Below are 27,786 nucleotides of genomic sequence, written 5' to 3' on the forward strand. Positions count from 1 at the left end.
ATGAGGGCCCTGGACTTGCTCCTGCTGTTATTTTGCTTGTGTGGCCTATACGCGGTGGGAGGTAAGTGGGACTTCAGAAACAGAGTTGTGGAGGTATGGTAACTCACGGTCGATGTAGTTTGAAAATACCTACTTATTTCAATTGTTGTCAAGTGTTGATGGTCCAGCTATTTTATGCGCGTTCCCCTAAAACATGCACTTTACTATGTGCAGTTTTGCGCAACTCAAGCAGTGAGTGAACCATAAAATCAGTCTGACGTGATGACATCATACAGATATGATTTAAATTACAAGATTATTACAAGATATATCAATAGGAGAAGTACTTGGAGCAACAAAAAAAACAGACCAACTGCATTATTTAGGCCTCGGCTACTGCATGCATATGAGTCACAACCTATTTCCAATGTGAAATCCTGACAGGGAATCCTGTCTTCAGAAACTCCCCAGGAGAAACCACCCCAGACCATATCAGTATGATTGAGTTTTATAATTAGGAGAGGTCCATAATGATGGTTTAATTTTTTTTTTAAAGTAATTTCTTTCTTCTGTTTATTTACCACCCAGCTGTCTGTAGTTCGTTTGAAGGGAGGTGTGTGTGTGGCATCTGGCATCTATACAGAAGGACTCATTACTGCCTCTACTCTCAGCTATCTATCCTATCTATCTATCTATCTATCTATCTATCTATCTATCTATCTATCTATCTATCTATCTATCTATCTATCTATCTATCTATCTATCTATCATTTCTGTACAGTTAAAAGGCCACTGAATAACAAGTGACTGTGGCCTTTGTCATGAGCTCACATAGAAATCTGGTGTATACTTTTATTCCAAATAAGTTATACTCACACATCCTACCTGATTTCGAGGCCTACGTGGTGTAGCCTAAATGGGAGAGGTAAAGGCACTAAATGCTTAACAACTGTCTGAGTCCCTCCTGGCTCCCCATCTGTCTGTCCCTTCCTGTGCTTGGCTAATGGAGGTGCCTGGTTGTGTGATGGCTGTAATTTGTCCCTGTCAGAGGCGGTCCTGCTGGGCAACTGGTTCGTAGGGCCACATGATGAATGCTGCTGCCTCCAAAGCTGGCCATTTTATAAATGCTGTGAAACCTTCAGAGGAAGAGGGGAAAACAGTAGTTATGCATGGAAGTGCTACCCTGCGGCAATATTGGACAGTTTGGCGGGGCTAAGGGTTAGACGCTTACAAGGCCACCGGGCTGGTTATACAGGGGATTGCACTCTCTCCAGACCTGGGTTCAATTCAGATTTGAAATCTTTTCAAACACTTCATCTGCACTTGATTGAGCTTGTCTGTTGGCAAGGATTTCTAATATTATTTGTACATGTCTCTTTTTTGGTAGACAAAAAATGTATAAGAATATTTCAGAGGAGTGAGGTGCAGAAGGTTAAGGATGCACTGTTCCACAACATGCTTTATGCCAGGAGTGGCTGTTCCTGACGAGCCACCAAAGTATAGGCTTATATTCCAGCACAATCAATTAACCAATCCAGATACAATTGAAGTCTGACGTTTACATACACCTTAGCCAAATACATTTAAACTCAGTTTTTCACAATTCCTGACATTTAATCCTAGTAAAAAGTTAGGATCACCACTTTATTTTAAGAATGTGAAAAGTCAGAATAATAGTAGAGTATGATTTATTTCAGTTTTTATTTCTTTCATCACATTCCCAGTGGGTCAGAAGTTTACATACACGCAATTAGTATTTGGAAGCATTGCCTTTAAATTGTTTAATTTGGGTCAAATGTTTCGGGTACCCTTCCACAAGCTTCCCACAATAAGTTGGGTGAATTTTGGCCCATTCTTCCTGACAGAGCTGGTGTAACTGAGTCAGTTTTGTAGGCCTCCTTGCTCGCACACACTTTTTAAGTTCTGCCCACAACCTTTCTATAGGATTGAGGTCAGGGCTTTGTGATGGCCACTCCAATACCTTTTAACTTTGTTGTCCTTAAGCCATTTTCCACAACTTTGGAAGTATGTTTGGGGTCATTGTCCAATGGGAGACCCATTTGCGGCCAAGCTTTAACTTCCTGACTGATGTCTTGATGTTGCTTCAATATATCCACATACTTTTCCTCCCCCATGATGCTGCTTCAATATATCCACATACTTTTCCTCCCCCATGATGCTATCTATTTTGTGGAGTGCACCAGTCCCTCCTGCAGCAAAGCATCCCCAAATGATGCTTCCAGCCCCGTGTTTCACAGTTGTGATGGTGTTCTTCGGCTTGCAAGCCTCCCCCTTTTTCCTCCAAATATAACGATGGTCATTATGGCCAAACAGTTCTATTTTTGTTTCATCAGACCAGAGCACATTTCTCCAAAAAGTACGATATTTGTGTAGTTGCAATCCATAGTCTGGCTTTTTTATGGCGGTTTTGGAGCAGTGGCTTCTTCCTTTGCTGAGCGGCCTTTCAGGTTATGTCGATATTGGACTCGTTTTACTGTGGATATAGATACTTTTGTACCTGTTTCCTCCAGCATCTTCACAAGGTCCTTTGCTGTTGTTCTGGGATTGATTTCTACTTTTTGCACCAAAGTACGTTTAGGAGACAGAATGCGTCTCCTTGCTGAGCGGTATGACGGCTGCGTGGTCCCATGGTGTTTATACTTGCGTACTATTGTTGATGAACGTGGTACCTTCAGGCATTTGGAAATTGCTCCCAAGGATGAACCAGACTTGTGAAGGTCTACAATTTTTTTGGGAGGTCTTAGCTGATTTCCCCATGATGTCAAGCAAAGAGGCACTGAGTTTGAAGGTAGGCCTTGAAATACACCTCCAACTGACTCAAATGATGTCAATTAGCCTATCAGAAGTTTCTAAAGCCATGACATCATTTTCTTGAATTTTCCAAGCTATTTAAAGGCACAGTCAATTTGGTGTATGTAAACTTCTGACCCACTGGAATTATGATAGTGAAATAATCTGTCTGGAAACAATTTTGGGAAAAATGACTTGTCATGCACAAAGTAATGTCCTAACTGACTTGCCAAAACTGTAGTTTGTTAACAAGAAATTTGTGGAGTGGTTGAAAAAGAGTTTTAATGACTCCAACCTAAGTGTATGTAAACTTCCGGCTTCAACTGTATACTATATTATAGCATTTTATGTCATTCTATGGTCCCATCCTCCCTCCCTCCCCCTTCAGGTGCGTCGGAGGGGGAGAAGCAGCTGATGAAAGCCCTGTTCAACAACTACAACCTGAAGGTTCGCCCTACGGCCTCACCTGGCGCCAAGGTGGTGGTCCGGATTGGCATGATCCTCTCCTCCTTCGTCAGCCTGGTAAGGGGTGCCGCAACACACACACACGCACTCACACACAAACAACTAACCACTACATTACTGGCAACATTCCATCAACATACCAGTGAACATGACACATCCAAAGTGTTACAGGAAGTGAATGAGTAAGTGATAGCCCTATGTAGAGATCAGGTGATAGAGGGAGAGTTACATGGTTCACCCCTCCTTCCCACCCCCCCACCCCTCTTCTTCTCTCCTCTCTCTGCTAGGTCAGGACAGCTGTCTAGCTAGACCCCCTCTCTCCCACTCTCATCTCCTTTCCTCTCTCTGCTAGGTCAGGACAGCTGTCTAGCTGACATTCCTCTGCAGGTTTTAAATAGCAGCGCCTGGCCGGTCGGTTCTCTGTGCTCAGTGCAACTATGTGCCCCTGGTCAGAGACAATCACTCCAACCCCATTCACTGCTGCTTTTCACCACAGATCTAAAATCAGATTACCGGCATTCTAATCATTAGGGAGATAAAAAAATATCTGACCTTGAATCTGTAGTTAGGTGACTTCTACGTACTGTACCACCAAACCCCAACAACTCACCCCTTTTATCCCCACTGTACCCCTGTTTCCAAACATTACCCCTCTCTGGTTTCAGGTATAGAGAGAGAAGGAGTGCAGACATCCACACTGTCTTGTAGGGGAGGGCCTTCCCATAATGCACCACGACCTTACTGTGTGCTCTTTCTCCCTAGAACATGAAAGCAGAAGAGATGAGCACAATTGTTATCATGAACCTGGTAAGTGTGTGTACAAACTGTGCTCTCTCTCTCTCTTTCTCTCTTTCTTTAATGTTACTATTCACTCTACCTTGACCCAGGCTCCAATTCAATAACTTTATTTGCATGTAAAACATTTCTCCGTGCATCAGCAGGGCTTTATAAAGCTAAAATGTCAACACACACAACACCGCAATACAAATCATGCACCCAGTGAGAACACTTGAAATAATAATACACAGTTTATGCAAAATGAAAAACTTATGCAAATGTTATTGATATTATTCATGGCCAAATGCACTGCAATATTGTGCTCCCTATAGTTAATGACACTAGCTGGAAAATGTGAAATAAATTGATCAAATGATGAAGTGGTTAGATTTCAAATCAGAAAGTTATCTCTTCCGTCTCTCTGTTTCTCCCGCTCACACGCATATTTTTCCCTCCTTTTTTCTGTCCTGTCTTTCTTGGGATATTTCCATCTGTTTTAAATCATTGAAACTTAAACCCAACACCCAACATGGACAATTCCTCTGTCTGTCTGTCTGTCTGTCTCACACACACACACATCGCTGTGATATCAGGAGTGGACAGACCACCGTCTCTCCTGGAAACCTAAAGACAATGACGGGATCGAGGTGATGCGACTTCCTGCTGGGAAGGTCTGGCTGCCTGACATCGTCCTCATCAACAAGTAAGAACCTGTTATTCCTCCAGTGTAGCTCAGTTGGTAGAGTATTGCACTAGCAACAGCAGGGACATGGGTTTGATTCCCGCTGGGGCCACCCATACAAAAGCCACTTTGGGATAAAAGCATATTTGAAATGGTATATATTGTTACCCGGGTGTCCATTTAAATTCAGGAAGTATACTGGCGTTCCAATTCCAAAAGGAATAACATAAGGTTAGCGGCAGCGTAGCCTAGTGGTTAGAGCATTGGACTAGTAACCGGAAGGTTGCGAGTTCAAACCCCTGAGCTGACAAGGTACAAATCTGTCATTCTGCCCCTGAACAGGCAGTTAACCCACTGTTCCCAGGCCGTCATTGAAAATAAGAATGTGTTCTTAACTGACTTGCCTCGTTAAATAAAGATACAATTTAGATACTAAAAAGCTAAGGGTTGTGTCCAAAAGCTTTTTTGAGAATTTTGGCTATTTTGATGGCTTCTGCTCCTGGCCATTATCATTCAACACCATGTCTTTTAAGTTAACTGCAATAGTTTTGGCAGAACCTGGATGGGTCAGTCAGGACAGCGTACACACACACACACACACTCGCTCAGTCAGTGTGGAGGCTCCCATTAACTGTGCTGTAAATATCCCCTCTGCTCCATTCATTCATCACTGCTTTATAGGCAATTAGGCAGCGCGGCTCCCCAATAACAGAGCCAGTGGCACCGCACCGCTCAGACAATGCTCCAGCTGGGAACCTACTCACACAGAACCACAGAGGAGTGGGGAGTGGAGCTGGACGCACATACAAGCAAGCACACACACACACTCTCCAACACTCTTAGAAAAAAAGGTGCGATCTACGTAGAACCTAAAAACGTTCTTCGGCTGTCCCCATAGCAGAGCCCTTTTTGGTTCCAGGTAGAACCTTTTTGGTACCAGGTAGAACTCCTTTGGGTTCCACGTAGAACCTTTTCCACAGAGGGTTCTACCTGGAACCAAAAAGGGTTGTAACTAAAACCAAAAAGGGTTCTGCTATGGGGACAGCTAAAGAACCCTTTTGGAACCCTTTTTTACAAGAGTTTAGCTCCACCTGTTTGTGTGTGTGTGCGTGCAAGTGTGTGCACTCATCTGTGTGTGTGTGAGAGAGGGTGCTCAATGTTTCTCATATTACCTCTGAAAACAGGGAGAGGGTTTTAGAGGGGCCCTAGCCATAAGGACAAGCTTTCAATAGCATATTGCCAAGCCTATAAAACCATGCCGTGTAGACTGCAGTACTGCGTGCTCAATCTGCCTGTCTAATTGTGGTGATGTCTCTGTTGTATCTTGGCATTATGAGTTTAATTGGAACTGCAACCTTATTTCTTACAGCCCTTTAGACAGGATACTTAATCTACAGTGAGAATGGTATTTTTCTGTCTCTCTCTTTGTCTCTGTCTCTGTCGCTCTCTCTGCACCCCCCCCCCCTCTCTCTCTCTGCAGTAATGATGGTGTGTTTGATGTGGCCCTCCATGTTGCTGTCCAGGCCTATAGTAGTGGGAGGGTGACCTGGTCTCCCCCTGCCCTCTTCTGTAGTTCCTGTGGGGTCAAGGTGACACGCACATGCACACACATGGACGTACACACACACACCAAATGCAGGTGCGCACACATTCATACATGGATGCGAAGACACACACACACACCAGTGTTTCCTTAAAGATGTGTAGCAGGCCTCCCGAGTGGCACAGCGGTCTAAGGCGCTGCAGTGCTAGCTGTGCCACTAGAGATCCTGGTTCGAGTCCAGGCTCTGTCGCAGCCGGCCGCAACCGGGAGACCCATGGGGCTGCACACAATTGGCCCAGCGTCGTCCGGGTTAGTGGAGGGTTTGGCCGGCAGCGATGTCCTTGTCCCATCGCACACTAGCGACTCCTGTGGGGCGGGCTGGGTGTAATACACTCTGACAGGGTCGCCAGGTGTACGGAGTTTCCTCCAACGCATTGGTGCGGCTGGCTTCCGGGTTAAGCGGGCATTGTGTCAAGAAGCACCTTCGCCCAACAGATGCAGCAACAAGACTGTAACTACCAAATTGGATATCATGAAAAAGGGGTAAAAATTGTGTAGCAGTAGGTGTCCCCCCCCCCCCCCCCCATTATTATGTAGAAGGACTGAGAAACTCCTTTCTGGTGACTTTTTAAAATGACATCATACTCCATTTAAAATATGATTTTCACCTCCAGATATTATTAATTGTTAAAATAATTGTAACATATTGGACCATGCAGGGTCCATATTATCAGGTATAAGCATTATCACAGCCCAACTGATGCAGCATAGTGGCTATAAATGAATAGGCTGAAGCATGGGGTTGCCCATCTGCATCCTTTAACTAGTTAGCATCCTATTGATTCATTTCATGTCCCAAATAACTTGCATGAGCAAAGTGAATATAATATAGGTCTACCTGTTAGGGTAACTTGGGGTAACCCCTGCCTGGGTAATACATGCCTGCTGTACTTCTCACAGAAACCACTTGTCACCCCCCCCCCAACACTTTCCCTGCTTGCCACTACTCTTGCCCAACAACAAACATATTCTGTCTCATCACAATTTAAGTCACTCCAGAAAAATTATCTTGAGGTAGGGTGGCGTTTTACCCCGCATCTGGAGAGGAATATTTCTGCTGCGTAGAACAACCAACAACGTGCCGACTAGGTAAATAGATCTATTCTGAGGTTGTCTGATTTTTCTATTCATTACTTGTTTGCAGAGGAAAAGTAAATATGGAGAGTTCTAGCATCTTCAAAGTGCGCCTCGGCAGAAACCGTTTCTTCTTTCATGTTCCATATTTTGGGGTCATTGTTGGCAATGATTTGACGTGGCGCAGCGCCACAGCTAAGTGACTGCAGCGAAAACACTGACACACACACTGAATGCAGGTGCGCACACATTCACACATGTGCGCGTGCAGACACGAATGCATATAAACACACACGTTTGTTGAGGTTACTTTTACCCTCTCTGTGTGTCTGTTCTCTCCTTTTGTCATCACACGGTCATGGCTAGAAGGGATCCTTTTGTCAAACTAACCTCAAGTTGAATTTTTCTAACCTTAACCTAATTCTCCTAACCTGCTATGTAAATGATCCTAACCTGTTGCATAAGTTATCCTAACCTGCTACCAAAAGTTACATCTGACGTTAATTTGACAAAGCTGGATCCCTCCTAGCCGTGACCCTAACATCCCCTCTTCCTGTTTCATTTGTCCAGGTGACGTACTTCCCATTTGACTGGCAGAACTGCACCATGGTGTTCAAGTCTTACACCTACGACTCATCAGAGGTGGACCTGCAGCACGCTCTGGATGACCAGGGCAACGAGATCAAAGAGATCCAATACGACGGGGGCTTCAGTGGTGAGGGGACGCACGCTCACACAAACGTGCAACTACTTCAGCTGCACTTAGATGGAGTTGTCCTGCTGGCACAATGGAAACAATCGAATGTGTGTGTTAAAAGAACACAAACACTATTTGAGACTAGGGCTGAAGAAGAGATTAGAACACTGATGATTAAAACAATCTTCATTGCTGTGTATGTTCACTTAAAAAAAAGACTTTGTTTTGGATACGTTTTCATTATGTTGCCAAACACCCACTGTCCCCAGAGAGTGGTGAATGGTACATCCGCCACCAGCCCAGCAGGAAGAATGAGATCCGTGAGGACCTGTATGAAGACATCACCTTCTACCTGATCATCGAGAGGAAGCCTCTCTACTATGTCTTCAACATCATCATCCCCTGTATCCTCCTCACCTGCATAGCCATCTTCAACTTCTACCTGCCGCCCGACGCTGGTGAGATGGCACAGGTCTAGGATCAGTGTAATAATAATGGATTTATGTACCAGAGCGCTCACCACACATCAGTTTAGCCTCATCGACCCTAAGCATAACCCTAGCCTTGACACTGGTGAGGCACAGATTCAGGATCAGTTTAGCCTCCTCTAATACTAACCTTAACTATTAGGGGTGTAATGCAAGACAGACATTAGGTGCAACTCCTTCTAATATAGCAGAGAGAACAGTGTGTTATAGAATGAGTGAAATGAATACATTTAAGGAGTATGTGGATGTCTATGTTGACATTGCCGTGTTCATCATGATATGCATCCTAAAACAGGATTGCCGGTATTTAATAGTAGGTTGAACAGATTATATAAATACATTAGTGTTCATTTATAGAACCATATAGATCGGTAATACATGTTTTAAAATTAGCCTGCTGTTGTAGTATGTTCAACTGAAGCTCAGTTGGTAGAGCATGGTGCTTGTAGCGCCAGGGTAGTGCGACCACCCATAAGTCAAATAAAAGCGTCTGCTAAATCAAGTCAAAGTTTATTTGTCACGTGCGCTGAATACAACCGGTGTAGACCTTACAGTGAAATGCTTTACTTACAAGCCCTAACCAACAGTGCAATTTAAGTTTAAAAAATCTCTATTGTTTTACCTAATACCTATGTAAAGAGAAAGAAAAAAAACTGTGAAAATAACAGTAACGAGGTTATAAACAGGTGGTACCGGTACAGAGTCATTGTGCAGGGGCACCGGTTAGTTGGGCTAATTGAGGTAATATGTACATGTAGGTATAGTTAAAGTGACTATGCATAGATGATAAACAGAGAGTAGCAGCAGTGTAAAACAGGGGTTGGGGGGGGGGGGGGGACAATGCAAATAGTCCTGGTAGCCATTTGATTACCTGTTCAGGAATCTTATGGCTTAGGGGTAAAAACTGTTGAAGCCTTTTGGTCCTAGACTTGGTGCTTCGGTACTGCTTGCCAAGTGGTAGCAGAGAGAACAGTCTATGACTGGGGTAGCTGGGGTCTTTGACAATTTTTAGGGCCTTCCTCTGACACCGCCTGGTATAGAGGTCCTGGATGGCGGGGAGCTTGGCACCAGTGATGTACTGGGCTGTACGCACTGAGGGGCTCCAGTGTTGAGGATCAGCGTGGCAGATGTGTTGCTACCTACCCTCACCACCTGGGGCGGCCCGTCACGAAGTCCAGGATCCAGTTGCAGAGGGAGGTGTTTAGTCCCAGAATCCTTAGCTTAGTGATGAGCTTTGAGGGCACTATGGTGTTGAACGCTGAGCTGTAGTCAATAAACAGCATTCTCACGTAGGTGTTCCCTTTGTCCAGGTGGGAAAGGGCAGTGTGGAGTGCAATACAGATTGCATCATCTGTGGATCTGTTTGAGCGGTATGCAAATTTGAGTGGGTCTAGGGTTCCTGGGATAATGGTGTTAATGTGTGCCATTACCAGCCTTTCAAACCACTTCATGGCTACAGACATGAGTGCTACGGGTCTGGCATTCTTAAGCAATAAGCTACGAGGTGATGTGGTATATGGCCAATATACCACGGCTAAGGGCTTCTCTTGCGCGCAATGCGGAGTGCCTGGGCACAGACCTTAGCCGTGGTACATTGGCCACATATCACAAACCCAGAGGTGCCTTATTGCTATTATAAACTGGTTACCAACATAATTAGAGCAGTAAAAATAAATGTTTTGCTATACCCATGGTATACAGTCTGATATATCACGTCTTTCAGCCAATCAGCATTCAGTGCTTGAATCACCCAATTTCTAATGTATATTATGGCACAGTGGAAGACCAGGCTAACTATCACAGAGTCTCTCATTGTGCAGAAATTGTGTGTTTTTCCTATGACCTTCGTCTTCCTACACACACACAACCTCTCATGGGTGACCACGAGCACAGAATGTTCCTTCAGGCTCCAAGACACACGCAAGCACACACACACTTCAACACTAAAAAAGCTTGTTAAAACCCACCTACCTGTGAACATGTTTCTCTTTATGGACCCAAGGCTTCTGTAGGAGGGGAGTTGGAGACCCCACTGTGATAGCACTGTAGCGTAGCAGCACAACACACAGACAGTACAAGGATACGTTTAAGCACGGGTCCCTGTGGCTCTGTATGTAAAGACAGTCTCTTTCTCTCTGTCTCTGTTCAGCTCTCAGCTTCTCTATGCCTCCCCCCTCCTCAAGGTCTCATACACACATGCATGTGTACTTCCTGTTTGCAGAGATGACAAAGGCCACAAACCCACTCCTTAAGGTGTGAAAAATGGTGTCCTTTAAGCAACTTTGTTACGTCACTTGCTTATATCAATTTTAGTCTGGACGTTAAATGTTCACTGTCCCAATGGACGCTCTATTATAGAGGGCCTGTTTTTATTTTATCTCTAGATGGTTAAATTGGTGAGAAGTATATGTGACTTAAAATGCAGCTGTAAGTCTCTTTCTCAAATGGCACTGAAAATGTGGGTTGGTCTCTCTGTAAAAGTTGCTGACCATATACCAATTCACTGATTTGACAGTCATACTATCACTTAAATGGCAGCCAACCGTTGACGGTGTTGATATCCTATGACGGGTCGTGATTCCTTGAAGTTAACAGAAAAAGGGTTATGGTTCCTGCTCTGTGATGGCAGCCTCCCGAAATCAACACCCGTCATTCCAAAATATACAGTTGAAGTTGGAAATTTACATACACCTTAGCCAAATACATTTACACAATTCCTGACATTTAATCCTAGTAATAATTCCCTGTCGTAGGTCAGTTAGGATCACCACTTTATTTTTAAAATTTGAAATTCATTTCAGCTTTTATTTCTTTCATCACATTCTCAGTGGGTCAGAAGTTTACATACACTCAATTAGTATTTGGTAGCATTGCCTTTAAATTGTTTAACTTGGTAAAACGATTTGGGAACCCTTCTACAAGCTTTCCACAATAAGTTGGGTGAATTTTGGCCAATTCCTCCTGACAGAGCTGGTGTAACCGAGTCAGATTTGTAGGCCTCCTTGCTCACACACACTTTTTCAGTTCTGCCCACACATTTTCTATAGGATTGATGTCAGGGCTTTGTGTTGGCCACTCCAATACCTTGACTTTGTTGTTCTTAAGCCATTTTGCCACAACTTTGGAAGTAAGGTCCTTTGCTGTTCTGGGATTGATTTGCACTTTTTGCACCAAAGTACGTTCATCTCTAGGAGACAGAACGGGTCTCTTTCCTGAGTGGTATGATGGCTGCGTGGTCCCATGGTGTTTATACTTGCGTACTGTTGTTTGTACAGATGAACGTGGTACCTTCAGGCGTTTGGAAATTGCTCCCAAGGATCAACCAGACTTGTGGAGGTCTACAATTTTTTTCAGAGGGCTTGGCTGATTTCTATTGATTTTCCCATGATGTCAAGCAAAGAGTCACTGAGTTTGAAGGTAGGCCTTGAAATACATCCACAGGTACACCTCCAATTGACTCAAATTATGTCAATTAGCCTACCAGAAGCTTTTTGAGCAATGACATTTTCTGGAATTTTCCAAGCTGTTTAACCTCCAAGCTGTTTAATGCTAGCTTCCCACCTCGACAACAGCCAGTGAAATTGCAGGGCACCAAATTCAAAACAACAGAAATCCCATAATTAGAATTTCTCAAACATACAAGTATTATCCACCATTTTAAAGATAAACTTCTTGTAAATCCAACCAGTGTCCGATTTCAAAACGGATTTACTGCGAAAGCACACCCAAATGATTATGTTGGGTCCCTACCTAATCACAGAAAAATACAGCCATCCAGCCGAAGAGAGGAGTCACAAAAAGCAGAAAGAGATTAAATTCATCACTAACCTTTGATGATCTTCATCAGATAGCACTCATAGGACTTCATGTTACAAAATGCATGTATGTTTTGTTCGATAAAGTTCATATTTATATCCAAAAATCTCAGTTTACTTTGGCGCGTTATGGTCCGAAATGCATTCTCAAACAAACATCCGGTGAAAGTGCAGAGAGCCACATCAAATAACAGAAATACTCATCATAAACATTGATAAACGATACAAGTGTTAAGCATGTAATTATAGATAAACTTCTCCTTAATGCAACCGCTGAGTCAGATTTTAAAAATGCTTTACGGCGAAAGCACACTTTGTGATTATGTTAGGATAGCTCCTAGCTACAGAAACCCATACAGCCATTTTCCAAACAAGGAGAGGTGTCACAGATAGCATTCCAATGAATCACTTAACTTTGATCTTCATCTGGTGCCACTCCCAGGTCTCCATGTTAGACAATAAATGTTTGTTTTGTTCGATAATGTCCCTCTTTATGAGCAAAAACGTCCTTTGTTCGCTTTTTGTCCAGTAATCCGACTGCAGAAGGCGCGTGCACTAATTCCAGATGAAAGGTTTTTAAAAAGTACAATAAAAGTTAGTAGAAACATGCCAAACTATGTTTAAAATCAATCCTCCGGTTGTTTTTGTCATAAATAATACAAAATATTTCAACCGGACAAAAGCTTTGTCAATAGGAAAGGAGAAACAAGAAAGGCGCGTTCACGATCAGGGGGCATGGCTGATGAATGGAGATTTCCACTGGCCACTGATTGAAAGTGCTGTATCTCCCTAATTTTTCAGAGTAAAAGCCTGAAACAATGCCTAAAGACTGGTCACATGTTGAGGAAGCCATAGAGCTCGTGAACTGCCATATCAGTTCTGTTATACTCACAGACATTATTTTAGTGTTTCTATCCAAATCTTCTGGGACAAGTTGCAGTCAGTTTAATTTGGGCACGCTTTTCATCCAAAATTCCGAATGCTGCCCCCTACCCTAGTGAAGTTAAAGGCACAGTCAACTTAGTGTATGTAAACTTCTGACCCACTGGAATTGTGATACAGTGAAATAATCTGTCTGTAAACAATTGTTGGAAAAATGACTTGTGTCATGCACAAGGTAGATTTCCTAACTGACTTCTCAAAACGATTGTTTATTAACAAGAAATTTGCTTGTCTAAATTAGTTTTAATGACTCCAACCTAAGTGTATGTAAACCTCCGACTTCAACTGTAGATATAAGCCTTCTACAAGTTCTCATCTAACCAATCATGTGTAGGTTATTAAGTTTCCGTGTGGCTTTTGAATGGTGTTAGAACAGGGGGCAAACGTTTAAACTATCGATTTCAGCGTGATATCCATGGAAGGGATTCATAAAAAAAGGATTGCGTTACACTTATGGTGTTGGCGACCCACTTGAATCAAAATGCAACACTTCAAAATGGAGCTAGCCGTCTTCCACAAAGTGTCCTCTAACCAGTGATGTACCCATTATTCCCAGATTCCGTGTGGGTTTTTGAGCTGTGTTAGTTTTATCAGGATGTGGAACTTCCTCTCCCCTCTTGCGTTATTGATTTCAACGTGATAATCAATGAGTGATTGACAAAACAGTGTTGCACTTCTCTTTCTGTTTTGGTGACCCCAGTATCAGAATGCTACGTTCCATAATGTAGCTGAGTGGACTGTGTTCTGCAGGTAGTCCTCTAACAACTGATGTAAAAATATATCCAGTTTCCATGTGAGTTTTTTGAGTTGGTTTCAATCGATGAGTGATTTATTGCCACTTGTCAAAGCAACAGGGTTTTTGGTGCGTGTGCACTTTACAAGGTGCTCGGTAATTTGATTACTATTGTTGCACATGTGTGTGTAGATTGTACATTTTATGTTGAGATTTTCAATATATCACAAACTGTTTCTGAATATTGGCTATTGATTTTTGACACTTTAAAACTGTGTTTTGACATTGGGCTTTTTAACAATATGTCTTGTCAACAGGAAGCGGTGACAGCAACATTTTTCCACATACATTTTAGGAATATAAATGGAACTTTCAACATAAAATTTCAAAATGGTATTGTGCTTAATCAGGTTAAAAATCGCTGAATGAGTCCAAAAATGTGCTGCAATTGATTGATTTTGATGATATGCTATTTTAGGGCTCCCTGCCTCCAGAAAGTCATTAGCTGATGGATTACATAATGGGCCAGCTACTGTTAACACACAGAATCAATCCCCTTTGTCTTCTCCCTTCCTCTCACTAACTACACACACGCACGTTCGTTTGCACACACAAGCTCAGTAGGCCAGACTAAGGACATGTTACAAATTATTTAAAGGGGGATAATTCCTCTGTTAATATCCTATTAGGCTTTATATATCCGCTGTGCACCGCATTAACCTGACCACGGGAGGACTCACGCTGTGTGTCATCTGTGTTGGTAGCAACTGGGGACGGGAGGAGGGTGGAGGAGATGGGGGTGTGTGTATCCATATCTAAATCGTATAATATCAATTCTGTATAATGTCAGTGTGTATATATAGATCTCTCGCTCGTGTGTGTGTGTTTGTTCTGTATGTTGTTCATCTATTTATCTCTCTGTGTCCTCCTTTCTCTCTCCAGGTGAGAAGATGGGTCTGTCCATCAACGTTCTGCTCACCCTGACTGTGTTCCTGCTGCTGCTGGCTGACAAGGTCCCCGAGACCTCCCTGGGTGTCCCCATCATTGTCAACTACCTCATGTTCACCATGATCCTGGTCACCGTCTCAGTCATCCTCAGTGTGGTGGTCCTCAACCTGCACCACCGGTCCCCCTCCACACACCACATGCCCATGTGGGTCCGCAAGGTGAGATTGGGCATCCCTGTTGTAGGACCCCCCCCCCCCAAAAAAATGCCTTCCTCTCTCCCTTCCTTTCCTCATAGAAACGGATACGATGAAAACACAAAAAATATTTATGATGGTCGGAGGAGGAATGCAGAAGAAAACGATAGAAGAAAAATATTTCTAAAGGGAGTCTCAGGCAGGCGGGAAGGTGTGTGTGTGTGTCCATACGTGCCTGTCCCTCTGTTCCTTCTCCTTTTTTCCCTCCCCTAAAAGTGCGTGTACATCAACAACTAGAAGATATTCAACTGAGGAGTTCTCCTTCCTGAGCAGAGAGACCCATTGACAGGATCTATTCATTAGCTGGTTAGCATATCAGTGTACTCGCAGTGAATGGGGAATGCCACATAGGACAGAGTGAAATGCGATATACAGGGTTGTGGTAAATTCCATTTAAATTCAGCCTATACAGGAAGTAAACAAAAATTCAAAATCCCCCCCCCCAAAATATATATATATATATTATACAATTTGAAAAGTATTGATGTCACAGTGAGTAGCAAGCACTGAGAAATAATGTAATTGGAATGTCAGTTTACTTCCTGAGCTGACTGTATTTAAATGAAATTGGATATAGCAGAGATCAGAGATCAATGCCAGATATGCTTGTTACTCACTGTGACATCACACATTGGATCAAAGATGACAGTTAGCCTTAATTGGTTATGACCATTGTGGGTTAGTCCACACTTCGTTGTCTGTTTATGTGAAGAAGAGAGAGTGATTTTAAAAAGCCTTTATTGTCAAATTCAGGAATGCACTTAGTTTCAATGTGACTTCCACCGAAATCAGTTAAACCTCAGATATGGTGTTCCCATCACATAGGAAACAGCAGGAAGCCACTGAAGACAGGCTGATTTCAATAAACATACAGAGTCCCGGCGTATGGAGACCACGTCTCCTTTCTCCAGCAACAGAATCACTGCATTGGATACATACAGTACTGGTTGTGTCCATCATTGTAGTTATTTGCCGCCATTATACGGTTGTCCATACCAATGAATCTGATCTAGTAGACCCCTCTCACTGGTGCTGTGAAGGCCCTGTATCAGGGCTGTAGGCGTTACTAATGTTAGTGAGGACATTGGTGTAGACCAGAGAGGTCAGCATTGAAGGGTCCCACTGGGTGGCCTAAAGCAGCAGAGAAGGCCTGCGTTCTCTCTCTCTCTCTCTCTCTCTCTTCAGCTCCTCCACCTCTCCTCTCAGTTGATCCACTGGGTTCTTGTGGCTCTGCAGTTCAGTCTTGGTGACGCTCAGACCACTCCTTGCTCGACCACCTTGTTCACTAACACGGCATTCTCTCTTCAGTTCCTCCATCTCACCGGCTGTCAGTTTGGCCTCCATGTACCTCAGCTCCACTCTCTGTTCCAAACCCATGTCTCTCAGCTCAGCCGTCAGGTTGGGGTTGTCTCTAGCTTCGGTTCTGTGACCTTGTTGAGTGATGTCATTCTCTTGGACACCTCTATGTCCCTGAGCCCATGCGACCGACAGACAGACAGACAGACACCAGCAGATCTACAGTACCCCCTCATTCTGAAACGGTAGCCGTTTCCAGAAAGTATGTAGTCTATGAGGCTCAGTCCCCTTCTTTAGATACACATCAGAGGTGGCTGTTGGGAGGAGATATCGGAGGACAGGCTCATTGTAATGACTGGAATGGAATAAATATAATTGTATCAAACCCTTTCCATTCATCAATCTCAGGCATAGCAGTGAGCCTGTCCTCTGATTTCTCCTCCCGCCAGCCACCTCTGATATACACTGACCACGGTGGACTAATACATGGGAACTTTAACGGGTGACCTCAGTGGAACATTTGGGGAACATAGCCCCGGACTGTGCATGATGTAAAAGAACACCGATGAGTGAGATCCGGGGTTGTTTAAGGCCATGGATTGAGGAAAAACAAGAGAGACAAAACAAACAGTACAAACAGTACATACTACATCCTCCTTCTTCTTAACCTACTGCTCGTCTAGTTGAAGTGTGTTATCTCGAGCTGGGAGAGTATTATTGGGTGTGTTCCTCTGGCGCGTGTGTGTGTGTGTGTGTGTGTGTGTGTGTGTGTGTGTGTGTGTGTGTGTGTGTGTGTGTGTGTGTGCTCGTCCGTGTGTGTGTGCTGGAAGGCGCTGCTTGTCTGATAGTTCTCGCTCTGATGTCGGCGCTTGGCAGCTTTGACGAAAATGAGTGACATCCTGGCATTTAAAGTATACTATGTTTTAGAAATGTCATATACTATAAAATGTTCCATTTTCGCATACCAAAAACGGGTATTCGTACACGGTCTCTCTCTCTCTCTTATATCTAAGCCCCATTATCTGCAAACAGACGCATGTAGACGCTCCCAGTCCGTTGCCCCAATAGCTTTTCTACTGGCACCTGATTGAATTTTCCTCCCTGATACGACTACTTTTGAGAATGAGAGGGTTGAGGCATTGAGACTCAGTCATGCAAAAAATAGTTTTCTACGGTGTGTTCACTCAGACACACACACATGCAGCGCTGGCTTGTGTGTCGGAGTGATTGAGTGGACACACAAGCGCGCACAAATGCAAGCACACGTTCACACACACACACAGAACGGGAAGGTCGGCTTTAGTGCAAACTCAATGAGTGTATATCTGACACTGGACTGGTGGACAGTAGCCTTCCAACTATATAGTGTTACATTGTAGAAGAATAGTGAAGACATCACAACTATGAAATGACACATGGAATAATGTAGTAACCCAAAAAAGTGTCCAACAAATATATTTTTGTAGCCACCCTTTGCCTTGACAGCTTTGCACTCTCTTGGCATTCCTAATATTGAGTTGTACCCCCTTTTGCTCTCGTAACAGCTTCAATTGGTCGGGGCATGGACTTTGCAAGGTGTCGAAAGCGTTCCACAGGGATGCTGGCCAATGTAGACTCCAATGCTTCCCACAGTTGACTGGATGTCTTTTGGGTGGTGGGACCGTTCTTGATACCCACAGAAAACAGTTTAGGGTTAAACTCAGCAGAGTTGCAGTTCTTGACACACTGAAACCAGTGCGCCTGGCACCTACTACCATACCCCGTTCAAAGGCACGTAACTATTTTGTCTTGCCCATTCACCCTCTGAATGGCACACATACACAATCCATGTCTCAATTGTCTCAAGGCTTAAAAATCATCCTTTAACCTGTCTCCTCCCCTTCATCTACACTAATTGAAGTGGATTTAACGGGTGACATCAATAAGGGATCATAGCTTTCACCTCGACAGTCACCAGGGGTTCCTAATGTTTTGTACACAGTGTATGTAGATGTTTTCTTGTCACATACACCGGATAGGTGCAGTGAAATGTGTTGTTTTAGACCAGGGGTGTCACTCATTCCGTGGAGGGCCTAGTGTCTGCTGCTTTTAGGTTTTTCCTTTCAATTAAGACCCAGAGAACCAGGTGAGGGCAGTTCCTTACTAATCAGGGACCTTAATTTATAAATCGAGTACAAGGGAGGAGAGAACCCACACTTGGCCCTCCGTGGAATGAGTTTGCCGAACGTTTTACAGGGTCAGCCATAGTAGTACGGTGCCACTGGAGCAAATTAGGGTGAAGTACCTTGCTCAAGGGTACATCGGCAGATTTTTCACCTTGTCAGCTCAGGTATTTGAACCAGCTACCTGCCGCCATTCAGAAAGAGAAGCGAACACATACACGGACACACACACACGAGATACAAGTATAGTTAGCGGAAGCAACAGCTGGTCAACAGCCTTGCTGATAATAACATGCTGATTCATGGTATTTCTGAAGGTATTTCTACAGACATATCCACTGAAACATTCATTACTGACAGTGGGTCTCTGGAAAGCCATGAAGGTTGTTCAAATCCATGAATATCACTGAATAATATTTTGAATGATTACCCCCATGCAGTAAAAAAACAAGGCATTTTTCTGTAGTTCAATCAATGTTACGCTGCCTGCCGTGCTGAGCCCTCCCTTCTCCCCTCCCTCCTTCCTCCCTTTCCTTTCCTCCCCTCCCAGATCTTCATCCACATGCTGCCCCCCTACCTGGGCATGCTGCGGCCCAAGGTGGAGATGCCCCTCTCCTTGGACCAGCCCCCCAGGAGGGAGAAGAACAATATGGCTATCAGCCGCGCTGCTGACGAGTATTTCATACGCAAGCCCAACACCTGCTTCCTGTTCCCCAAACCCAACAGGTGAGAGGTCAGGGGTTACAGGTCACTGGGGAGGGGGTCAAATGTTAACCCAACACCAAAGAGATGAAAAGAGGTCTCATTTTGTATCTGTGCCATTATGGCATCTGTAACAGCATGGGTGGTGCCATTGAGGCAATCTTCATTTTAAAGTAATCAATTTTCTTATTTGGTTCTTGAAAACAGTGTAATGCTAATATTGGTGATTTACCACCACCTGTAGTAGCAGTAAATCCAATATCAGTCCCCAATCCCACTTGTAGGCTATGTCATGGCAACGTTGGCTCATGTGTAGAAACACGTCATTGGCTCTAACAGTCGTCTCTCGTCGAACTGTGCATGTGCAGGCCGTCAAATCAAGGCACTCCCTCGATAGTGACCTGACCAAATTCACATAGAAATGTGTATTTTATATATATATATATATATATAAAAGCTGTTTGAAGTTGCTGTACAAAACCTAAAGTAAACGTTGCAAAAAATAAACATAGTAACAGGAAGCATAGAAATAGTACACATAGAAGAGATCTACCGCTTCTTAGACTTGCTTTCAACGAGAACTATATATATATATATACATTTCTCGTTGAAAGCAAGTCTAAGAAGCGGTAGATCTCTTCTATGTGTACTATTTCAATGCTTCCTGTTCTTAAGTTTCTTTTTTGCATCGTTTACTTTAGGTTTTGTACAGCAACTTCAAACAGCTGAAAATATATTTCTCAGCGGTTTAGAGGGTACAATGAATTATTCTCTACACCAGTGGTCACCAACCTTTTCTGAGTCCAGATCACTTTGAGTCCAAATGCAAGCCGAGATCTACCGCTCAGATTTGTTTTAAAACATGACTTAAAATGAGCCTATGCAACACTAACCAATTAAAAACAGTGCTGTAGCAATGAGGTTTGTGCAGTAGACTATAGGCCCAATCCATTATAACTGCATATTGGCTACGCTTGAATTGCCCTGCCAATGTTCTTCTCAGACCATTTTGATATGATATTTAAAAAATGTATGTATATGATCACACTGGTAGTAGATCATTTGTTGTATTACTTGTGAGGCACAGCTGAGAGACTTTTTTTTTTACTGGACTGCATATGATGGTCAGTGTGAGGGGAGGGAGGTTAGTGATGATCTTTCAGAGTATTTTCATTGAGCAGGCTCCCATATGGCTCTTCGTTCAAAATGCTTAACCTGTAGTGACACCCCATCCCGTGAACGGGACCGTTGTCATCATCTGACACTAATTAGCATAACGCAACGGACATAAATCTTCCTAGAAAATCTTCCTATTCATGAAAATCACAAGTGAAATATATTGGAACACAGCTTAGCCTTTTGTTAATCACCCTGTCATCTCAGATTTTCAAAATATGCTTTACAGCCAACGCTAGACAAGCATTTGTGTAAGTTTATCATAGCCTACCATAGCATTATGCCTTGCTAGCAGCAGGCAACCTTGTCACGGAAATCAGAAAAGCAATCAAATTAAATCGTTTACCTTTGATGAACTTTGGATGTTTTCACTCACGAGACTCCCAGGTAGACAGCCAAAGTTAATTTTTTCCCCAAAATATTATTTTTGTAGGCGAAATAGCTCCGTTTGTTCTTCACGTTTGGCTGAGAAATCGCCTGGAAATTGCGGTCACCACAACGCCGAAAAATATTCCAAATTAGCTCCATAATATCGACAGAAACATGGCAAACGTTGTTTAGAACCCATCCTCAAGGTGTTTTTCTAATATCTATTCGATAATATATTCGTTGGGACAATTAGTTTTTCACTAGGACCGATTGGAATAATGGCTACCTCTGTATTTTACGCGAGAATCTCTCTCGGAGCCACCATGTGACCACTTACGCAATGTGGCCTATGGCTATTCTTCAACAGAAATGCGTAAAACTACGTCACAATGCTGTAGACACCTTGGGGAATACGTAGAAAGCGTAAGCTCGTTGATGGTACATTCACAGCTGAATAGGGAGTCATTGGAACGCAGCACTTTCAAAACCTGGGGCACTTCCGGATTGGATTTTTCTCAGGCTTTCGCCTGCAACATCAGTTCTGTTATACTCACAGACAATATCTTTACAGTTTTGGATAGAGTGTTTTCTATCCAAAGCTGTCAATTATATGCATATTCTAGCATCTTTTCCTGACAAAAAACGTTCCCGTTTTAAACAGGATATTTTTCCAAAAATGAAAATACTGCCCCCTAACACCAAGAGGTTTTAAAATCAATCTAGAACCATGAAAAAAATGTCACATCTCCAATGTAAATCCCAAAAGGCAGGCTACCATTATGTCAGATCGTGAAATGTGTATTGAAATACATTTTTACCTGGCCAAAATATTAGATCTGTACATTTCTTTTGTTTTTACGCAGTGGGAAATAATCACTGTGGACCAGATGTGCTTTCCCCGCTATGTATTGTTTCTGCAGTGAACATTCACCCTCTTCAGATAATTATTTTGTAACTTATTTGCAGAATAACATTGAGCTATAAAAAAAAGTCATAGCAATATGCAAATTGCGAATGGCCCATCACTAAGGGAAGGAGCAGCGGTAAGGCTACCTCTCACCTCACTGACACCGTCCCTCCGCTCTCCCTCCCTCCGCTGAGAAAAGGTGACGCAGTCTTCCAGCTGGTAGCAAATCTCAAGTTGCACTGCATTATTTCTGCCTCATGCACCAATTCATGGTGGTTACTCCTATTACAGTGCTGGTTGTAGTAGGAGTGGAAGTAGGGAGAACACGCATTTTATGGCTTTAACAGAGTGTTGACAGTGCTGGAAACAACTTCAACATTGAACTTACTCATAAAAAACAGCTGCTCTTTGCTCTATTCGTTGAGTCTCTCTAGTCATGGTTTTGAAATCTCACAGTATCAACTTTGCTGTGCAGTTGAGGTTTCTTTTTAAAGTCTGTGGCTCTAGGAAACTACAGACACAGTGATCTAAGCTAACTGGTTGGTCAGCGGTAGGCCTATAGGTTCACTTGATTTGCTCTCTGGGCCTGCCGAGTAGCTGGAGTTCTACCTTCATAAAATGGGAACACTGACTTCCCCGGCGCTAGGGCTGCTGAATCAAGTGCACCTACTGTCAACAGGGCAATACATTTAAATAGGAACGCAAGGCTTTATCATTTTTTTTTTTTTTACAGAAATAATTGGTGATCGACTAGGAATGCCATGGAGATCGACCCGCGATCGACCGTTTGATGACCACTGCTCTACATTATACTTGCTTGTTTTGTCACATGAACTGAAATTAGGCTATGAGAATTTTAGCAACCAGGAAATGGTTGAGCAATTTCTGCATAGTGCATCTTTAAGACAGTGTTTCGAATCTAGGTCGTGGCTTTTAGATTTTGAGAAAATTAACAACTAATGAAGAATTTTTAACTTTCATTGACTTCTCAAACCCCAAGCCACGGCCTGGTCTGTTTCGCAAGCCTTTCTGGAAGTCTCACGATGTTGCGCTTCTGGGTTTAGAAACTCTGTGATAGCACCCTATTTAAAGAAAACAATGCTCTGCTCATTGGGTGATCGCGCCCAACCCATAGGAATCTCCACCCAGTTGACTACTTTAAAATGATGGAAGCCCTCAATGGCAATGTCCATGCTAAAGTGGGTTATATCCCAGTTGAATCCTCTAACTAGCTCTATGGTAATTTGAAGGTCATTCTAGAATATACATTCCCATTCGATTTCCTGTGTCTGTGATGTGATAGATGGGACCAGCGGCCATATTAAGTGTACCTATTCTCCCCATCGTGGATTTAACAATGGTGGAAACTCCCTCCAGCCAATGCTTGCACCAATTCAATGATTTAAAAAAATATATTATAATTGTCAAGATGGCTGTGAGATAGGGGTGCAACATCTATCACAGATTACTTGGTGAAAGTACTGACCTGGGTTGACTACCAAAGGGCGCCCTATTCCCTGCATAGGGCACTACGTTTGACCAGCGTGAGTAGTGCACTATGTAGGGAATAGGGTGCCAATTGAGACTTAGCCACAGCCTCTACTCATGGGTCTGTTGGGGACGACTCACCTCTGGGGTCATTGACTTTCCCTAGTGTCCCCTAAGGTGAACTACCATCATTTACTGTTAACTCATTCAGTTCTGAGGAAGAGCAGCCCCCCAGGGATTCCTGCCATGAGGACCTAATGGATAACTTAGTGTCTGAGAACATGTTTTAACCCTCCCTGGAGGTCATTTACACAGACACACACGCAGAGCCATGCACGCAAGCGCACACGCATAGTCACGCACGCAAGCGCACACACACACTCACACATTGAAAAGCAGGCAGGCACCTACAGCTTTATTAACCACAGGCACGTTCTCCCGCCGCTCTAAATCAACTCACAGGGGAATTGAAGTTTGAGGCCGTGAGAGAGAGAGTGCGAAAATCATTGCTAAAATAATGATGATCAGCGCAAATCGCCTCTAACACATTAGACCTGGTGTGCGTGGGTGTGTGTGTGTGGGGGGGGGGGGACTCTGCGATTCGGAGATGGAGGAGAGTGGGGTGACTACTAGAGCGATTCGATGAGGCAGCAATATCTCTCTGCCTCCGCCCCCCCTACACAGCCTGTGCCCCCCCTGGCCTTCTTAATTGGTTTTAGTGTGTGTCTTGGCACCGTTGGTGGCCGGTCTTAGTTTAATTAGTCTCGCTGATTACTCATCTACATCTCCCTGATGAAGTGACGCTGTGAGAGGGGGACCAAGAGGAGGGAGGAGAAGAGAGGAGTCTATCCCCCTCAGTCAGGTAGCTCATCCCAGAAAAACGGGAGACGAGCTGCTGAGGTCAGTGGTGATTTGCTCGCCTCGCCGGCCCGGGAGACACACACACACCACTGCATTGTAAAGCCAGGATTTGCCTGGAATACCAAGTAGATAGACTACAGAGAGCGATAGAAGACCTGCCTGTTTGCCCGGGAGATGCTTTAGGACCACACCATAGCCAGGCTAAAAGACACAGCACCATGCTGACTCCTGGTGGTAGCTACAGAGGACTGCAACACTAACAGTTTCCAGTCTCCACAGGGCTACAGCAACAGAGAGGGCTGTTTCAGACAAAACAGATGCTAGGATGCCGCCACCTGAGAGAAGAGACTACATCTGGTCCACTAGTAGAATAATCTCTATGTCCAGGATTAGAGGTTTAAAATGGCCCCTATTTACTAGATATTGTGCTACTTTTGACCAGGGCCCATAGGGCCCACTTTGCTCAAGGCAACTCGCAGTAAAGCTGTGTTGACCCATCGTTATAGCTAGTAACCTTCTGTAACCCACGGCACCCCATCATAACACATGGCAACCCCACTTCTTCAGAACAGCTTTGTCAGCAAAAACTACTCCGGTCTAGCTAAAGACCTGAGGGAGAAAATGTGAGGAGGAGTGGAGAGGGAGCTTCTCTGACCTTATCTCAGCAGAAAAAGGCCCAGTCTAGCTAAAGAGCTGAGAGAAGAGAAGAGTGGGAGTTTTTCTGACCTTCGCTCAGCAGGAAAAGGCCCAGTCTAGCTAAAGAGCTGAGGGAGAAGCTGAAAGGAAGTTTATCTGACCTTCTCCTCTCTCTCTCTCTCTCAACATACAGGGAAAGGAAGTGCAGACTGTTGTTAGCTGGCTGGTTAATTAGTGATGAGCCTTGTGGGGTTTGGGCCTGTCTGCACATCTCTGCCTGCTTGTTCTGTGGTGACATCTGGACTAGTTTTAACCCCTTCTATCTCCCTTACCCATCCTTTCTCTCAAATCAACCCCTGTACCCACTATGCAGTTCTGTAGATATGAAAAGATAAGAAGATTGAAGTTTTAGGTCCACTTTGCAATCCCTGATACAGTAGCGAGGCAGAAATGTACCCTGTTTTGCCTACACCTATCATTGCCTTCAGGGCCCTTATTCATAAAGCGTATCAGCTTAAATGGGTGCCGATCTAGGATCAGAAATGCACACTGGTCCTATACCAGCACTCTGAGACGCAATGAATACAGGCCCAGAGCCACGAAACGGCCTAGGCGTATAGGGAATAGGAGGTGGTAGTAGTAGTTATTCGGGATTGGACATTTGTATCTTGTTTATGTCTAGGTACCAGTCTGAGGGCATGTGTACTGACCTGAGGAAGTTCATTGACGGACCCAGCCACTACCTCACTCTGCCTCCGGAGCTCAAGACTGCCATCGAGGCCATCATCTACATCGCTGAGCAGCTACAGGCTGAGAAGGACTTTGCTGCTGTGAGTGCTGTGTGGGGGACCTGCCTGGGTTGAGCGTTCTCATTTGAAGTCTTTAGTTTCCCTTACAATTTCTCCAGCTTCTGAAAAATATTGAAGATCTATATAGGGTCTGGGCATGGGCTGAGTGGATGGAGAGGGGTCCAAGAGGAAAGGGAAAGTCTAGATGTCTATAGCTTCTAGCCTGTACATTTCCCCATAGCTCCGTCTATTTCTCTTCCTTCACTCGTACCTATTTATTCCTGTTATGGATTCCTTTTCTCTCTCTATCCCTTTACTTTCCTGACTTTTGTCTCTTCTTTGTTTCTCTCCCTCCCCCTCCAGCTGAAGGAGGACTGGCAGTATGTAGCCATGGTAGTGGATCGCATGTTCCTGTGGATCTTTGTGGTCTTCACTACTGTGGGAACCCTGGGCATCTTCGCCGACGCCAGCTTCAACCACACCCCCAGCGACCCCTTTAAGTACCCCTAACGTGGGACACACACTCCACGTATGCATGAACACACACACACACACAAGATCCCAAACTTTACCTCACTGAAAACCCAGAAGCCTTGACAGTTTCCCCAGCCTCCAAAACAGACATGCATAGCGAGATCCTCTACATGCCTTGGACATAGCTACTCTATACTGTACATGGAAGGGTTTCTTTTTCTATATCTGCTGTGCTGAAGTGTGACATTGCTGTAGTTCTGGGGCAGTAGGAATCAAGCATCTCAGAGTAGGAGTGCTGATCTAGGATCAGCCCACAGTCGATGGAATCTTATTCATTATGTTCTAAAAGGCTAAACTGATCCTAGATCAGCACTTCCTTTGTGAGATGCTTTCTGAATACGGGCCCTGGTTTTACTAAAATATATTTATTGATTGCTATATGTTTGTTGGGAGGATAAAGACAGTGAAAACCAGATACTATAAAATACCATGTGTATACATTTAATTTACCAGAGTGAGAATGTGTGTTTGGCATATATACTATATGTACCTCTGGTCATCCGTTGTGTATTTTAGTGTGTGTGAAGTTTATTCTTGTATTCAGGAGTAGAATAGCACACACACACATATATATGTACAGTGGGGCAAAAAAGTATTTAGTCAGCCACCAATTGTGCAAGTTCTCCCACTTAAAAAGATGAGAGAGGCCTGTAATTTTCATCATAGGTACACTTCAACTATGACAGACAAAATGAGAAAAAATCCAGAAAATCACATTGTAGGATTTTTAATGAATTTATTAGCAAATTATGGTGGAAAATAAGTATTTGGTCAATAACAAAAGTTTATCTCAATACTTTGTTATATACCCTTTGTTGGCAATGACAGAGGTCAAATGTTTTCTGTAAGTCTTCACAAGGTTTTCACACACTGTTGCTGGTATTTTGGCCCATTCCTCCATACAGATCTCCTCTAGAGCGGTGATGTTTTGGGGCTGTTGCTGGACAACACGGACTTTCAACTCCCTCCAAAGACTTTCTATGGGGTTGAGATCTGGAGACTGGCTAGGCCACTCCAGGACCTTGAAATGCTTCTTACGAAGCCACTCCTTCGTTGCCTGGGCGGTGTGTTTGGGATCATTGTCATGCTGAAAGACCCAGCCACGTTTCATCTTCAATGCCCTTGCTGATGGAAGGTTTTCACTCAAAATCTCACGATACATGGCCACTTTCATTCTTTCCTTTACACCGATCAGTCGTCCTGGTCCCTTTGCAGAAAAACAGCCCCAAAGCATGATATTTCCACCCCCATGCGTCACAGTAGGTATGGTGTTCTTTGGATGCAACTCAACATTCTTTGTCCTCCAAACAAGTTGAGTTTTTACCAAAAAGTTTTATTTTGGTTTCATCTGACCATACGACATTCTCCCAATCTTCTTCTGGATCATCCAAATGCTCTCTAGCAAACTTCAGACGGGCCTGGACATGTACTGGCTTAAGCAGGGGGACGTGTCTGGCACTGCAGGATTTGAGTCCCTGGCGGCGTAGTGTGTTACTGATGGTAGGCTTTGTTACTTTGGTCCCAGATCTCTGCAGGTCATTCACTAGGTCCCCCTGTGTGGTTCTGGGATTTTTGCTCACCGTTCTTGTGATCATTTTG

The 27,786-nt window shown here is 43.8% G+C and overlaps 1 protein-coding gene across 1 annotated transcript; it reads left to right on the forward strand.

Annotated features, from left to right (window-relative positions):
• Positions 1–26,809, forward strand: chrnb1 (cholinergic receptor, nicotinic, beta 1 (muscle)). Its single transcript, XM_020471514.2, has 11 exons — positions 1–61; positions 3,179–3,312; positions 4,018–4,062; positions 4,626–4,735; positions 6,195–6,303; positions 7,962–8,106; positions 8,358–8,546; positions 15,009–15,232; positions 19,277–19,452; positions 25,548–25,695; positions 26,017–26,809. Exons 1-11 carry the CDS (start codon positions 1–3, stop codon positions 26,161–26,163), a joined length of 1,488 nt encoding a protein of 495 aa, XP_020327103.1. The 3' UTR covers positions 26,164–26,809.
• The last annotated feature ends 977 nt before the right edge of the window (positions 26,810–27,786 follow it).

This window comes from Oncorhynchus kisutch, linkage group LG9 (assembly GCF_002021735.2).
Source record: "Oncorhynchus kisutch isolate 150728-3 linkage group LG9, Okis_V2, whole genome shotgun sequence".
NCBI classification, from domain to species: domain Eukaryota; kingdom Metazoa; phylum Chordata; class Actinopteri; order Salmoniformes; family Salmonidae; genus Oncorhynchus; species Oncorhynchus kisutch.